General features: G+C 42.7%; 1 protein-coding gene across 37 annotated transcripts in view; it reads right to left on the bottom strand.

Moving 5' to 3' along the window:
- CLASP1 (cytoplasmic linker associated protein 1) overlaps positions 1–18,021 on the bottom strand; it is a 161,106-nt gene that overhangs the window by 109,555 nt on the left and 33,530 nt on the right. For 36 of the 37 annotated variants that reach the window (XM_042041449.1, XM_042041451.1, XM_042041463.1 and 33 more), the window contains exons 2-7: positions 16,913–16,991; positions 16,570–16,673; positions 16,006–16,097; positions 15,844–15,919; positions 13,126–13,223; positions 11,791–11,858 (exon numbers count right to left, since the gene is read on the bottom strand). In XM_042041449.1, coding sequence (XP_041897383.1) covers positions 11,791–11,858; positions 13,126–13,223; positions 15,844–15,919; positions 16,006–16,097; positions 16,570–16,673; positions 16,913–16,991 — 517 coding nt within the window. Of the gene's footprint in view, positions 1–6,764; positions 6,891–11,790; positions 11,859–13,125; positions 13,224–15,843; positions 15,920–16,005; positions 16,098–16,569; positions 16,674–16,912; positions 16,992–18,021 lie in introns of those variants that run through there. The other variant, XM_042041483.1, reaches the window with a different exon arrangement.

Here is an 18,021-nt window from a genome sequence, read left to right as displayed (position 1 = left end):
ATCCACATTTAAATATCAAGCTTTAAATTCTTAATATTAAAATCAAAGATCAATCTGCATCTTAATGCTTCACTGAAAATGCCCATGTGCAACTTGACAGTCACACTGATGACAGATCAATAAAACTAAAGTGAAGCTTTATCACCCATTCTAGCATAACACCAAATCAGCAGAGGATGTGCATTAAATGATACAGGCTGCCATTTATAGAAGTGCCTCTGTTGTGGCTTGCAGCCTTTTCATGCTGACATCAGGTTGTGCTGTTAGCTGAGGTCACATTCTCTTCTGCCTTTAGCCCTGTTACCACCCTTGATAAACTGAAGTGCTGGATGACAGACACAATCTCAAATGACACTGGCAAACCTTGCCTTCAGCTTACTGACAAACACACAGCTAGAAAGTACTCAGTAAAAAAACCACTGAACCAATTTGAAGATCTTCGGTAACTACTGCCTCCTATAGGAGGAAAATGAAATAATGGCATAATTTAGGTAAAAAGGGACCTCTGAAGGCCAAGTGACCCAATCTCCTTCCAAAAGCAGGGCTGACAAAGTTGTATTGCTCGAGGCCGCATCCAGACTAATTTTAAAAACCTCCAAGGATGAAGATCCTCTAGGCAACCTCTTCCAGTGCTTCACTTACTATCTTCAAAGTGCAGAAAAATACCAACTCATGGGAAAAACCCCCAAGCATAGGGCTGTCCTCTCAGTCCCTCTAGTTCGTGGATTACTGGAACCTGCATTAAGACCAACTGAAAATCCCTCAATGAAAAAAAATCTTACTTCTAATTCAGAGGTTTTCTGGAATTAGTGGTCTATGTACTATAGGTACAGGAAACTCAAGATTCAAGCCCAAAATTTAAAAGATGAACTGCTCATCACAGCTTTTTACTGGCATTTGCCCTGTGTGTAGTTTCACAGAAACCCCTTCCATGCCATTAGGGAGCAGAGATCACCTGCTTTCAAACACTGGGTCAGACCATTGCTGGCCAAGGGTGCAGAGTGCCATCAAACACAGTTCAGGTACATTCTCATCTCTACCTGGAGCTATTTACCATTTTTAGGGCATGTAAAACATGCTGTTTCAGATGGCTCTGTGATCCAGCTTTCCTGGGAAGAAGCTGTGGAAAGGACCAAACCTCACGTGCTCACACTGGAGGCCCTAAAGGGAACATCCTGCTGCAGTTGATGGGAGTGCCTGGCCTGGTTTATACAAAAGACACAGGACCTGGCACAGTCCACCTCTGGCACAAAGCTCCCAGGGCCCCAGTATCCTGCCACACCTCCCACACTTTCAGGCAGAGTGAACAGAGCTCCTCATACTATGCTGCTACAAACAAGAAACAGGATAAAAATAGGGACAAGACTGCTTTAGAGCCCACGATAATAAATAGGCTTCAGGGAGCAACATGAAGGGAAGCAGCAAGCAAGGAGCACAATGTGCATACAAAGACCCAATACAGAGTCTTCGGAGAAATCCCACTGCAGTGAGACAAAATCCAGTGCACACATCAAAAAGAAAAAAAGGAAAGAAAAAAAAAAAAAGACATCTAAGGAAAGCACTAGAGACAAGTATGGAGCTTCTTAAGGGGGAGGGAGCAGAGAATAAGCTTCACTATGCTGGTGCATACGTATTTTGCCTGTGGAAGCTTGGGATCAGATCTTATTTCTCCAATGAAAAGGAGAATGATTGTCCCTCCACATCACAGAAGCTCCATGTGATTAGAACCCTCTGCAGATTCAGCTCCTGCCCAGCACAGAGCTCAAACAGCAGGAGCATAAATCGGAGTTGAAGTGCACTGGCAGAGCTGCAGCAGGAAGAGGCGTGCCCAGCCCTGTCTCCCCAGGTCTGCCTCCAGGATTGCCCCTGATCCCAGCAGGAGCTGGGGGAGCTCAGGGGAAGAACCATAAATGATGGAGAACAGAGTTAGTACCCATTCTTCATAAAGCAGCCCTAATTAGAAATGTCAGGTCTTATTATGAGCCAGCGCTCCACTAGACAGGAGTCCCATTACTCAGGAGAGATGTATGTGGAAGACAGGCATTTCTTAAAGATGTATACATCTTTCCTCTACCCACACCACAGCCAAAGGGAACAGTCTCATTAAATGGGGGTGAAGGCAGCACCAGTGCTGCCAACTGCATAAACACTAGCAGAAGCAGTGCCAACACTGTTTCATACCTAAAACTTCTATCTCCCCCTTCCCTCTGGAAGGCCAGGAGCAGTCATGCCTAAAATACTCATAACAAGGCTGTTTACAACATAGTCTACCAGCAATTTTCATAGGGGCCTGTTCATTTCCCATTGAAATCATTATAAAGAATTCATTAGTATCAAATGGAGCATATCTGGAGTAAAAAAATAGTGTAAATTTCACTCTTCTACCTCTGCATTCAAGCATTCATCTGCAATGAAGCCCAAATATGCTTCATATTCCTTAGACATCAGCACCTGCATCTAATACCAGAAACATCCATGTCGAGCATCTAAGGGATTTTGTGGGGCACTGACAAGCTCTGAGGGAAGGCAAGTGAGGTCTGTGACAGTAAAGGGAGCAGCTCTGGAAATGTGGTTGCTATAGGTTTTGCCATGCTTGAAAAAAGCAGGTGACACTTTACAGTGAACAAAGGTATCTCTCTCTTCCTCTGAGGTGTGTTCTTTGTGATAAAATTCACCTGGCTTGACTCTGAAGGCCAACTGCAAAGCAGCAGCCATTAGCAGCTTTCCTCATGAAGATTTGTCTGCAGTGAGATCCCTGCAGGCTACATGTGGGGTGTAAACCTAGCCAGGATTATTCAGGGCTGTCTGCAGCTTTGGGGCTTCAGGGGAATAAACAAAAAAAGAGACTCAAACTGCTTTGCACAATGCAACAAAAGGATTCTTTTGACAGAGCAGCAGGGCAGAATTAATTCCTTCAGCAGGCAGAAGAAACGCAGCCATTATGCAGCATTTGCTGTCTTAATACTACAAAAATAGGATGCATTTACTTATTATAGCTCAGTTTTGTTCTATTTCACATCACTGTATCTGAGCTACAAACAAACTACTTCAGCCAAACATAACAGAGGAGGAAGGCAGTGTAATGCCAGACCAGGGCCAAGTACAGACAATGCCTTCACTGTACTTCCCACTGGAGTAACAGACCCACACTTGTCCACTCCTGCATTTTGAAAAAGCTCCTCTTTGTGCCCCCAACTCACATAGCTGTAATGGCAGGTTTTGTTCTATCACTGCATGTTAAAACTGGATATACCATCTGTATTAATAAGTCTTCCTCAGAAATGGACTCAGCAGTCTGATCTCATCCAGCCTAAGGTCAATGATCTGAAAATGAAAAGTAACTAGGTACAAGAAGATGTTCAAGCCTCCAAGCATTTGGTCTCAGGATCTTTAGAAATCAACCAGGGGCTCTTCAGTCTAGACACTTTAATAAAACCTCACAGTTATGGAAGCTGCAGCTACCGTGGTTACAATATACAAGGACAGGGATGTTCTTTGTTGCTGGTAGGAGAAATACACATTTCATGTACTTCTATTGCCCATAAAATCCTATCCTGTATTTCACCAATTACCATAGAGTGACTGCTTTCCTCAGAGGCTGCTAATTACAGCCGCTAAACGCAGTCCACTTGTTACACGCTCAACCTGAAAACAAATCTCATCAAGTGAACAAGAGCAGCAGCACAGGAATTCATCAAAGTGCTCCACAAGAGGTGCAAGAAATTTAATCTCTTCCCCAAGCAGTCTTTGGGGCACCACTGAGGCTGCTGATTGAGGACAGCAATTGAATTCTAACTGGGACAGTGTTTCTATATAATAACAGCCCAGAGCATTCATTCATTTAAAAGTAGTTATTAGGAGACTACTCTCCAGAACCCAGCACCCAGCCAGCATAGAGAAAGGAGAAAGAAAGACACCTACTCCTCTACTACTTTCTTGGAAACTGAACTATTTGCAAGCCTCAGGCAAGGACTTCTATGTCAAGAACAATTTTGTGATTATTTTCATAGCAGCAGAAAGCTTGTGATACATTCACTTGTGCTCACTGAAGTACTCTACTGTGCACCCCCAACAAGTGTTGAAATCAGTATGTGTGAAACACAAACACAACCCAAATAAACTTCATGAATCTGCACAGTATACAACTATGGAATAGTTTCTACTCACACCAGATTGCCCTCAGTCTTCCTCTAGGATATTTGAATAACTTGTACTCCCATCTCTCAGAGAATTGCTGAGAATTAAAAGGCTGACTTAAAATCACTGCTATATTCACAGTGATCAATATGTGTGTGCACGGGCATGTGTATGAACCATCCTACTAATAAACTTGCCCCTGGAAGATTCTGAGTACCATAAATGACAAAGCTAAGCAATCAAAACCATAAGATTTAGTTAGTCCTTTCATGTAGAAATGTCATTGGAGTTAATACTGCTCCAGCTTTGGTCCCAAGCTGCTTCTAACAGAACATGTACAAAGGAGAGCCAGCCAGCTGGGAAAAACAGCACAGAAGATACCAGGAAACTGGTGCAGAGGTTTTAAAGACAATGACCACTGCAAATTTAAGGCTTTGTTTTAGAGGTGAAACCAGCCTGACACAAAAACACATGAAAGAATTTGAAGGAAAAGACCATAGCAGAGAAAACAGCAACTACTAAGCATTCCTGAACTGTGACCACCTCCGCAGCTGTACCAGATGTTACTGCAGTTTCCATGGGAGGGAAGGGTGTAGGATTTTTCATTCTAATTCTTTATGAACACTGGACTGTAAATTAATCCTTGCAATGTGTTCTAAGATGCATGTGTTCTCTGAGGCAACCACTGGGGTCGCTCAGATCTACATGATACTTTACCAGTGGGGAAGAAGAGAACAGGCCCTGCATGAAGAAATTCATCTCCAGAAGTGCAGGACATTCATGCATTTAACTTCCATCAGTAGTAATGGAATGGTGCATGTTCATCTTCTACTCATGAAGCCCACACTAAACAGCAGCATTTCATCCTTTAGCTGCCCACTCCTTTAGCCTGTATTTTACACATGTCTGTTAGTGGTGCTGGTAGTAAAGTGGTTCTGCTTACATACACCAAAGCTTTGGCAAAAGAGCGTTTGTGTATTCATATAAAACCATCAGGCTTAGGGGAGATGATGAAACACGCACAACCAGAGTAACTCTGGTCTTCTTTGCAAGGAAATCCTGGGTCAAGGTACTTTGGATTCAATCCTGAATTCACAATACACTAACAAATTACACACTTACTTTTCTTCTGACATTTGCTGCTGTGACAGTTCAGACAACCAACAGCGGCCTGGAGGTCAGACATTTCTCAGCTGATAAGACCAGCTGGACTACTGCCCCAGGCTCTTCATTCCACCAGCTGATCTTTTAAAGCTGAGAAGTTCCCAGCATGATGAAATCATCATGCTTCATTGACAACAACAAATACATGCTTGTTTTCTTTAATAAGCAATGAAGTACATTAATTATTCAACACAATTCCAGCTTTAGAAAAATCATGGATTATTCTCAAGTCCTCTTTTGACCTGGACAGGAGGAGCCAGAGTGCAAAGGTCTCTCAGCTGTACACGGTGACACTATCCACTGACAGGTGATGCAGTTCATGAGGAGGAGGAGGAGGAGAACCAGCCCAGACAGGTTTCTGTATTTATTTCCTGGCATTGGGAGGCATTTACTGATGGTGAACAAGGAACACCACACACATGCTTCCTCTGAAAATACATGCAGTAATTGCCTTGGAAAACAATGTTCTAAAAGGTTAAAATAAAGATCTGTCCATAGAAATGGCACATACTGTAGCATGCAATATTCATTACACAGCATTCAATTTGCTCAGGAGACTTCCATGTTCTCTTACAAAAAGAGCTGCCAATTAACTCACACCTTCAGACAATAAATACCAATACAAAATCAAGGTCTATAAAATTCAGATACTGACCTACTCAGACTTCCTAAAATTAGTCTACTACATCCACAGTATAGTAAGGATTTCAGAAAGACAACAGGTACACTGAATCGAGAGAAAAAGGGGAAGAAAGTAAATGCAGTTTTTGCAAAGATGGGTAACAGAAATCATCTCTGAAAGCTCAGATGAAAAGCACAGGCTTCTTATGTAGCAAAAATAAATACAATATATGCTTCTCTCCTGTAAATTAATTCTTCACAGGTGAAGGGATACAGAGCTCCTCTGCCTTTCCATTTCACCTAGTCCCCCCCAGCATCACCGACTACCACAGATAGCCTTTCTGTTACAGAAACTCAGCTACAACACAAAAATACAAGTTAAAAAAAAAAGTGATGTCTCTATTTGGCACATTCTTGGAACTGTGATTTCATGCTAATTCAAAAGTACTCACAACCAATTTAAATAATCTTCCCAAGTGATGCTGCAAAAGGAAGCAGTTAGGAAATGGAAGTCTCAATGATCACTCAAAAACAACACAGACCAGCAAGGGTTTCTGAAAATTCATGTCCTTCACCTCTCTCACCCTGTTCTGGTCTCTTATATATGCACATATCCTCTTCCCTCATCCCACCGAACAGATCATTTATCATATTTTATAGAATCTTAAACTGAGCTTGATGACACCAGGCTACAGATGCTTGCAGACTATTTTTCTGAAGTTCCTCTTTTACTGCAAGATTGCTTCAGTCTCTTCACACCGTTAGAAAGAAACGGAGCAGTCAATACTCAGACACTAACAAATAAACACATCCATCCCTGTGGCACATTCATTAGCACCTACCTTTCCCTGTAGTCATTCTCTGCAGTTCTGGGGAGCTGCTGGGGAAGGGCACTGTGCTCGGGAGCAGCCCCACAGTACATGTCTCTCAGTACATGTCTCTCAGCAACTTAACCACCAGCGAACTCGCCACCCTCCTACACCACTTTGCTGTGTGACCTAGCAGGCGACTGCCACGTCTCCTCCAAAATAAAAGCCTGTTCAGCATTCATCTGAGCTCTATGTGCCCCCCTGTGCCTGTTTGCTCACACCCCTCCCCTTCTACACTTGAGAATTTCAGCAATATGCTTATTTGCAAAGCTGTTAGAAAGGGAGTAGAGCTCCTCTTGTCCATTTCCACCTTCCACAAGGATGTACTATCGGTTAATGGTGTTCATTCAAATATCACTCAGACATTACTGCTCTCACAGCTCCCACACAGGTGAAGAGGCATTTACTTGCTTTTTTCATGCCCTAAAAATGCTGAGCCAATGAAATCAATTTTCTACTTCACTTCCTATTTCAACTTGAAAACTGTATTAATAGAGAGCAAGCCATAATGGAAATTAAATTATACAAGCAGGTATAAATGCAAAAAAGCACAGTGCAGCATTTATTGGTTCAAAATATTTCTGTTATCCCAGACAGTTGTCCCTCCTTCCCGTCTGCAATTCTGCTGCTTGGATGTGTGTTGACAAACAAACAATATTCCACCCTCAGATGCATGGCATTACTTGGCAAATGTGGGTGATTTTCCTCTGTATAATAAATATCAAAATAGCTTCCAATGACTCAGCTTTATTACCAGCAAAACACAGGAATCTAAAATAAGCTCCAGTTTTCATCCAATAGCATCCAAGTTCTCAACTTCACAAACAGAATTCATTTAGTAAATAGCGTATTTGTCTTATACACCCTCCCAAATATAGAAGTAGATCTACTGAAAAGTAGCATTCTCCTTCTTCATAGATTTTCAGTAATTGAAATTATCACATCTTTTATTTTAGCACTGTTTAATTAACTTGCTTACTCTTAAAGCACACACCCATGCAGTCAACTACCAAAATTGCATCCTCCCCTCACCTTACTCTGTGCAAGTATCCGCGGGGGAGAGATCTCAGCTCCAGAATTCTGGCTTTAAGATCTCCTGCTTTGATTTCCTTCCAGCCCAAGACCACTACCACCTCCACTGTCCCTAATCTTTTTCTTCTGAGTCAAAATTCAGCATCAACAACGAAGTTCAATGCCCTCCCTGTCCATAGTAACACCACCACTATCCCTTCATGCACAAATATAAACACATCTCCCAAAAATTGTGTGACTTATATAAAAAAAATGAAGGTTTACATCAAAGAATATCATACTAGGATATCACAATGATCAAAAGCTAAAAAAACCCACTGGAACATTTTGGTCGCTAATAGCTTTGGTTTGGGTCATCGATTCCTATCAGCCTGTATTTTTCAGTAGAAAATTTATTTTATTCTTAATCGGTACTGAAACTTGATTATAAACTGTTCTGGAACTCAAATCCATGGAAAATCTGTACAGTTTATGTTAAGGTGCTTCCAGATAATACCAAGGAAACCCATGCAGCATGAATTTCCTGAAGTGTCCGTCCAATAGCCTCTCTCTGTATCACATCCAACTAAAGATCATCACACAATGCCAATATAAGACAGCAGCAGACTAGCTGGCAATTACTGGCTCTTTCATGCTGAAAATGTATTTGTCCCAGGGGAATAAGGCATCTGCATAATTAGCAAAAGCAGTTACATAGAAAATAATTAGCTTGCTGAAAACCCAAAGGGGGAAAAACTATAATTTTTGCTTCAAGAGGCTGACTAATTATATGCCAAATAACAAAACAGAGATGCACTGAGAATCATCGAGAAATCCAGCATGGATTTTAACTTCATATTCTAGCTATAAGGGCTGCTGGTAGCCTAGCAACAAGCAGCATACTTGGGCATGCCAAAACCTCCTCTGACTTAATGAAACACTTCAGATTACTATGCAAACCTCCCCCACCCCACTATGCATTTGATTCTTGTGTTACTAAATGATAAAAACAAAGCCTAGCCAAAAAAAAAAAAAAATCAAACAATTTAAGATAAACTCAAACACTAATGGACCACGGTAGAGAAAGATAAGCAAATACAAAAGATGAATTATTTTCAGAGACTTGAAATTCGCAGTCTGATTAGAGTTGATTCATTAGATTTCTTCTTCGGGTTAAGAAAATGTCTTATTATTTTAAGCAACTTTTCTAGTAGTCTCTGTAAGATTTCTGTTTATCTGTGTCTTGGGAACCACTAGATATGAAACCTTTAACAACTAAGAGCAACTTACTAATCTCCAAAGTACTCCTGATATACAAATAGCATTGCTGCAATTCCTTCTTTTTACTTGAATACTCAGTGAATTGGTAGAGGAAACTGTTATCCCAAAGTGTAGTCTCAGAGCCAAGAGACCAGTTTTTACTGTGTTCCACTATTGCAGAAGCCACAGCTGCTGTCCCAACTGCCCAGTACTCCTGTGTTCTGTGATAAGACAAGTCTGACAACCACTTTCAAGTCTCATTGTCATTAGCATAAGTCTGTGCTCAGTTATGAGTGACCCTTCAGCCAACAGCCTCCTTTTGGTTACCCACAAGAGAAGCACATTCACATATTCACCCATCCAACCATTCTGCCAGATTCAAAGGGTGAACAAGACTGAGCTGTTTCCACTATTTCCTGAGAAAGGCAAATCTTTTGCATGTGCAATATCTATCACCATCCTCCCTGGTGACTCTGACAACTGCTGAAAGTGTCACCTTTGTTCAGAAAGTGTCAGGGACACAAGAAACCTGACAAATTTAGCTTGTCTTTAGGCCATAATAAACTTGTGACCATGGGTAAAGATAAGCCTGCTTTTGCTGGCTTACACAACCTCAAAAAGATAAACTGAAAGTTGCACAGAGCTGTTGACACACAAGATAGGATGAGCATGTAACACTGTATTTGTACTGTCCTTGGAGGGCAAGGAAGAAGCAACAAACCAGCCTGTGGCGCTAAGGGAAACCAAACTCTCCCCTCAAACACACACAAAAGATGCTAGTAAAATGTTATCATTACTATCTTCACAAATGAGAACTGATTTAATTCTGCAACTATAGACTTTTTCATTTCTAGGGAAGATGAAAAGGGTCTGGCAGAACAAAAAGAAACCCTACCCTTTGCTCTCTTTGACCCTTAGCACTCCTCCGCTCTTCCCTTTCCCCCAGGCTACTTTTTTTGTCTCAATGTCCGTACAGCAGATTCTACCACGGAGAAATCCTAGCACACACACAGACTCCAGGGACTGCATCCTGCCCCAGCACGAGCGAGAACAGCGAGACATCGGAAGATCAGGTTAAGCAGAGTGAAGAATACAGGAGTACTTGTGTTGGGAAGTACTGAAAGCCTGTCCATGGAGTCAAAGACAGGAGACGGGGATCATAGGGTCTCAGGACCTTGATGCACAAAAAGGATACATTTTCCATTGAAAGTGACAAAGGGGTATAAAAGAAAAAATAATTTTCAATAAAGCCTAAAAGTAGATTTGATACAGACCGATGCTTTAGATGTAGCAATAAATCTCAGATCACAAGTCTGCCTCCTCAAAACACCAAATAACAGCAATCTATACAGTACAATGATGCATCAAATTGCTTTATCTTTTTTTGAAAGCCCATTCTATTCCACTGCTAGTAAGACAAAAATTCCACCTTAGCCTAGCCAAGTGGAAAGCAAAGAAGTTGAATCAGCAATAAATCTCTTTCAGTTTGAGTAAGGGTTTCAGAGAAATCACCTGGAAGTTGGGAACCTAAACAAGTGTGCTAAGGGATTAAATATTTACTTCCCCTCCCACCTGTTAAAAAAGAACAAGGACATTTGTTTCTCAGCTGCACTTTTTTTACCCCTGTAAGCCTCATCCACCTGTAGAGACAAAATACCCCCATATTATGCAAAGGTGTAATTTTAACCCATTCCACCACAGAGGAGCCTGTACTAGGTCTTCATCATTCCCAAACATACAAGAGAATACATCGCATTTCTGAATAATTAAAACTATAACTTCAGGATTTTCAAATCAGTTAATTTTATTGTTTCTGCAGGGATGAAGTTTACTGTGTTGTAAGATGTTTATGGCAAGGAGAATAGTGCCCAGAAGTGAAAAAGGTATTTTTTCCAATTTAAAAGAGCAAAGACCTCTCCGCTCTCTTGATTTCCAAGAGCATAGTGGGAATGACTGGGAACATCCCTTCCCCTGCTCCTGGCCTTGCAGAGGTGTGAGCTTCATACGAACCCACAGTACTGAACTCAGGTTCTTCATCTGCTCTACTCAACTGTTGGCAGAAAGATGCATTTCCTCACCAAGAATTCTCTCAAAAATCTATTCTTAAACAAGGAGTGATACCTATTAAAATTACTTTCTAGCCCGTAAGCTTATCTGTAAACACAGTAATAAACACTTGTTATTACAGTAAGCAAAATACTAGTGTCAGACAAGACAGACAGAATTAAGGCTCTGATAAGGGTCTTTGGCTATCAGTCCTAAACATACAAAATATGCAAACTTAGGAACTGCAAAATACAAACAATGTGAGCCTTAAACAGAGCACTGCTGCATTATTGTGTACAATCTGTGCCTTTTAGGGCATTAAGCTGAAAAGGCAATTCTTCTCTGAAATTACTATTCTATTTACCTTACGAACAATTTACATGCACATGGACTCGAGAACAGGAGATGCATTTCCCTAATGTAACTCAAGAGGAAAAGAAGATGGCTATAGCACCACCTTCTCTTCTCAAAACATATGCTTCCTTCTCCTTCTGATACTACAAAAATACAGGAGATAAATTCAATGTCCCATTTTATTTGTTGCAAAAGCACTGTGCTTATTTCTGAACAGTCACCATACTTGTTTTCCCTAACAGAATGCTTGCTATATATCCATTTGAATGCCTCACCAATTGAAAATTGCTAAAAGCACCAAAAAGAGAATATAAGTACTTCTACTCACCAACTGATGTCTGGACCATGTTTCCAGATTTTTGGACCTCATCGAATTTTGTAAAAATTACATTCAACCTGTTTGAAAGTTAAAGAAATACGCAATGAACAACTGAATTTAAATTTAAGAAATATTAGAATCATAAAATCACTATGGTTGGAAAAGACCTCTAAGACCATCGAGTCCAACCTTTAACCCAGCACCACCACGTTCACTATGAAACCATGTCCTTAAGTGCCACATCCACACAGCTTTTGAACACTTCCAGGGATGGTGATTCCACCACTTCCCTGGGCAGCCATCTTCTAACATCTCATGATGTTATAGAACAAATTTGGCTTCGCTCAGGTCATTTGGAGCACTGTCAAAAATGTCAGCAGAAAGTGTCAATGCATGGAAGTTATTTTAAAATTAAAAACCCCCAACATCAACACACAACAGCTGATAGGAAAACCTGAGATATAATTGAAACTACTACACTACTGAAGATGTGATATGGCTAATTGTAGATGCATTTCCAGTTCATCACCACTCTGCCTATCTTAACTATTTGCAGAAATACCACAAAACACACCCCTAAAAACCAACTCGACACAGCATTTTGTCTGTGGCCCTGACACCTTCCTATTTTTCACTGGAGAACAGGAAGCAACAGTGCTGCCTCCACCTGCATGCAGCCCACCTCCAAAACCACCTCTTCCCTCTGAGCACTGACAAGCTGCCATCTACTCCATCCTCAGGTCTAACCATGCTCTGCCCTGAACACTGGAGGCAAGATGCAGAGCAGCTTTCTTAACACACCTAAAATGGCAGAAGCAAAGGGACGTGGCTTTGGTTTTGACACAGGTTTTGTTGCTTTTAGTTTGAGGCTTGGGGGTTTTTTTGTTGTTTTTGTGGGATTTTTTTGGTTGGTTGGTTGGTTTTTGGGTCTTTTTTTTGGGGGGGGGCTGCCTTTTTAACTCAGAATCTTAAAACTGATTATTTTTTCTGTGGGTTTTTGTTCTTTATGACAGCCTAAGTTGCATAAACAGAGGCTACTCTGAAGTGTCTCCTCTCTATATATGCAGAGCATACAGGAAAAATATTAATTCACTTAATCTTAAATCAGTTAACTAAACATCTGTAGTAATTTTAGTGGTTTTCCAAGATGCTGTGGAATACTTGGGCAAAGATACAGCATCTGCATTAAGTAAAATTGAGTGTTTATCAGATTAAAAAATAAAAAAATCAAACAACAATCCCAGGAAAAGGTTCAATCATGCAGTTCCTGAAGTCTTCTGAAGGAAGGAAGGGAATAAAGAGCAGCCCAAAAATAGTGAAGACCTAAGGACATTCTCAACTTACCGAGACTGGGGTAATCCTTTTTTACTGAGATCAGCCCTTACACGTTCACCAACATGTCTGTAAATTTCCACAAGGCTGTTTATTGCTGCATCTCGAACCTGGATGTGAGAGATGAGAGAAATCAAACATCTTTACAATTTAAATTAATCAATCCCTAATATGTCCTACCTTAGACAACTAAATTTGCATATTTCTCAGCAACAACAGTTGCCCCTATACACATTACCACACACTTCATGAAGGAGCTTCCAACCCTGCCCTTCACATGTTAACAGTATCAGTAGGTTAATTGAATTGAAAAGGCAGTGAAGGTGTAAGACAAAAGGTTTCATACAGAAGGAGCTTGGCTGCCTTTGCCAAACTCCTCCATTGTGTACAACAGGTACATTTACTGGATGAAAAAAGGATAGAGACACAAAGAGACCTTATATTACTGGGATAGTATAAAATTAACTGATTTTTAATGCTGTCTTTAAAAACTTACATTTCTGTGTTGATAGCAAAACAGGGAGGAAGGGAGGAGTAATCAATCACCTAAGTCACCATGAATTTTTGCATGTTTTCCAAACTGATTTGCGAGAAATTGCTGAGCACATCCTTCCCTCCGGACCACACAAGAGACATAAATCTGATTAAAGTGTCACCTCTCTGTACTTAAACCCCTCCTCCACTAGAAACAGCAGGCAGAGAAGGTAAACAAACTATCTGCTCTGCCTACAGAAACACCTACAGAGCTGTGCACTACAGCTTCTCAGAAGATGGCCCAGCAGCTACCCCCACACAGCCCCCAGGACTAGACATGGAATATCCTGAGGACACAAGCTAGAACTGCCTGTAGGTGGGAGTCAAAGGGCAGGCACACATCCCCTGCCTCCTAGCCAAAGAAAACCCCAACACTTGACTCACACCCATGTCACCCCGTTCTCCTGCTCCGCAGCCTTCCCACTCAGCAGGCCACTGCCAGCCTCCAAACCCCTCCTCCCCTCACGCCAGCCCTTCCCCGGCGCTCCTGCCTCTCCTCTCCCTGCCCATCAGCCCCATTTGCTACCAACACTGCAGTCTATGGGGACTCTGGTGCCCCAAATTTCTGAGTACATGGACGCCAACCCAGACTGTGCAGAGCAAGGATTGCCGCTGCGTGTACAGTTAAGCACAGGCACATCTGCAGGACTGTGTAAATCCCATACTGGGCAAGGCAAGGAGCCCCTACCATCATACTTGGTTTAGTCTACCACAGCAGTAATTAGTAATTTTATTTTTGAGAAAATGACCAGAGTTTACGTACTCTTGTCACACAAGATGCACAGCAGGTTACTCAATCGCATCAGCTGAAAGCAACAAAAGCACTATTTCTGAAAACGCTCTAATGCCACAGCTTCTACATCCACAACAAAAGAAAAAAAACTAGACTTGACCTGGAACTGTTCCTCGATTCTCTCTCCAAGAGAGGGCAGCAGTGACCGAGCCCAGCAAGCCTCCCAGTGCTCAGGAGGCACCAGCAGCACAGCAGCAGCTCCAGGGGAGCCCAGGACCAGCCCCTGCCCCGGGGCAGGCACTGTTTTACCCAGAGCCACTGTCACAGGGATTTGTGTCTGACCAATTCAGGCACAGGCTTTCTGGGGACGAGGGAGCAGACCCAGGAGAAAGGGAAAGAGATCAGCCTTGTTTCCCTCTGCAGTTGGATACAGGAGAACGAGCTGCGCCACGCACAAGGAAGAGGCAGCGCTCAGGGAAACTGTCTCAGTGCCCTCCCCAACTTTCCAATTCATTCAACAGCTCACCTATGGCAGGACCAAGGCACCTGTCAGACAAAGTCCAAGCTGTAAACCCAGGATTTCCTTGGAAAGTAACAGCTTGCTTAGTCCCAGCTCAGAACTACAGGGGACCCTAAACATTAAACTTCCTCAGACACTTCTTGGAGTAACTGGCCCAAGCAGCAAGGGAAGGCTGCTTCACTCTCAGTCCTCTTAGCAAGGGGAGACCCTGACAGCCATGGAAATATGGCCAACTCCCCAGAGCCAACATAAACCCACTCCCCAGCTGGACACCCCACACCTCCTTCCAGCTGAACACCCTCTCCAGACCTGGATCACATATGTGTCACACATATGTGTCACAGCATTATTCAAAAACTGCTACCACACATTACACATGAGTTTGAACCCTATTTCCCATCTCCCTCTTCTCGCTAACCCCACATACTTGCATCTAAATTCAAACAAGACAAAAAGCACTTAGGAGCAACACATTTTATTCCACTTGTATTTTCATTTGCATTCAATCGCTGATTGAAGGTCCTGGTACAGATTGTCTTCACCCCCTATTCAAAACCTCCTTGTACATCTTCTGGCAGTGCACATGGCCTGGCTGTCTGACTGGTTCCATTTTCCCTCCCTGCCCAGACTGGTTTTCCTCTCTCTGAAGCCCAGAGAGATCCCTGCAGCCTCCCTGTATTCAGGCTCCAAGGCACAGGAGATCCCTTCCCTCGATGGTTTCCCTCTTCTGTTCATCTCACCTGAAGATTCATATTGTGCTGCTGAACCCTTGGAGTAACTGATATGCTGGTTTGGACATACTTCAAATTATACCTCTCCAAAACCAACCAAGGGTTCTGCGTGCACAGCATTGTTCAGAGCTCACCACCAGCAGCACAATTAGCTCATTCACCAACAAGGCAACCAGCACCACCTTTAGACATGACTCACAGCAAAAGCTCACCTGGCTGTTTGGATCTCCAAGTAAGTTACATATATGTGGCACTATCTTACTCAGTGTTAAACTCTGAGCTCCAGATCTGGGAATAAAGAACAAAAAGCACCATTATGAATCACAGACCAGGCTCACGTACACGACACAGGTTTGCAGAAAGTTTTGACTTACGCATTGAGTGTTGCAATAAGGCAGAGGCAAATCCCTTCTCTTGTCCGAAAATTCTTGTGTTTGAATCCTCCTAGCATCCTGTCCCACACATACTGTGGAAGACAGAAAACAGAAAAAAGGAGATGGGGTAAGAAGCAGATTCTGTCCTCCAGCAGACATACACAACACCACCCCTGAGCTCAAATATAAGCTTTACACCCATCCAAGCAGAACAGGACAAGAAGTAGCAAGATACTTCTAGATCAAATTCTTTGTTTTGTGCTGACTTCACAGTAACTCCCCACTGCCTAAAACAATACTCATACTTACAGAAAGCAAGTACCTTCCAAAGACCTGGGACAATAACTCTGACATGTACCCATCCCATCCTTGGGAAATCCACTGACATATTCCCATGTTATCCTGCCAGGCAACAGCCTTGCCAAGTGAAGCAAATATCTTATAACAAGGTGTAGGGAGATGAAGCCATTTCAGACAGAAAAATGGCAGACAAAACCTGACAGAAAAAGGTTTCCTTTTTTTACACAGCCAGTCATTCACGCTGTGGAGGGCTGTTGAACATACCTGAGGGTTAGCAGCTTGTTCCATGATTTTCAGCAGCAAGGTCTGATCCTGCTCCCTCACTGAGTCCTTAGAATCTCCCAGCCTATCAAGCAAACTTGGCAGCACTAAGGAAAGAAAACAGGAACATTCGAATCCCTCAGAAAAAACTGTAACAGTGGCAGAGCCCCTCTGCTCTCCCCCTTCCCCCCTGCCAATGGAGGCACTGGCCCTGCTGCCCTTCAGCAGAGCCTGAAAACCACCAAGAGCCTCCCAAGTGGTCTCCTGGGGAGAAGACAGCTTTGTGTCCAGCAGCCAGAGCAGGTGCTGGCAGAGTGACGGTGACATTCACACAGAGACCCCTCACCTGTGCCAATCTGGGCCTTGAAGCGATCTTGCAAGCGGGACACCAGTGCAGAGATGATGTCAATGCCCAGGAGAACCACCTGCAAGCACAGGACAGACAATGAATTAGAGTGCACTGCAACTGTAATTGCTGCTCAGTGCTACATTCATATGCATAGATGTGCAAGGTACACAAACGATGTGCATAAACCATTTCAGTGTTTGCTGCAACTAGCAATTCTAATTAATTGCAATTATTACACTTACAATTAGAAAATGGCATGCACTAAGCATTGCTTAATTATTTACTGGCAGAAATTAAACCAAGCACTTTTATGACATAACTGGAATTCAAAGACACCTGGTTTGAGAAGCTTCATGACAGGCTGCAGATCAGAAAACCCACTCTGATTAACTATGCTTATTTACTGGAAAAAGATACATCACATACTAAATGTGCTGTGTAACCTGTATATGAAACACTTGCCAAGACTCTACAGACCATGATCGTGCTGGTATGAGACATTTCTCCCTAAGTTTTTGGATAAACACCAAGGTTAATCACACTCGGAAGCATTAGGGACAGCCAGGCTTCTGAGGCAGTGCTACTGGGGCTGTTCCAACACAGACCAGCTCCTTGTACATCCACACAAGCGTACACAGAGATATAGCAATACTCCCTGTACATCCACACGAGTGTACAGATATACACACAAAGAGACATATATTCCCTGTACATACACATACAACCACAGCAGTGGCCCTGGCCCCAAGCCTGCCAGAGCTCAAGGAGTGTTTGGACAAGGCTCTCAGGAACATAGGGGATTGTTGGGGTTGTTCTGGGCAAGAGCCAGGAATTGCAGTTGATGGTCCTTCTGAGTCACTTCCAACCCAGGATATTCTATAATACTGTCATACATACATGTATTTATACTCCCTGTACATACACACAAGTGTGTATGCACACACGTGTGTATATATATATCTCTATATTCGCTGTACACACAGAGCTGTGTGCACAGGCGCCCATCCGTGCTCCCTGTCCCCGCACACGCAGGAGCACAGACACCCGCACACGCGGGAGCACAGACACCCGCACACGCAGGGAGCACACACACCCGCACACGCAGG

The sequence above is a fragment of the Corvus kubaryi genome, unplaced genomic scaffold, assembly GCF_017639235.1.
Source record: "Corvus kubaryi isolate FWS band 111438036 unplaced genomic scaffold, C.kubaryi_AGA036_p1.0 37396, whole genome shotgun sequence".
NCBI classification, from domain to species: Eukaryota; Metazoa; Chordata; class Aves; order Passeriformes; family Corvidae; genus Corvus; species Corvus kubaryi.
This window is presented reverse-complemented; position numbering and strand designations above follow the sequence as displayed.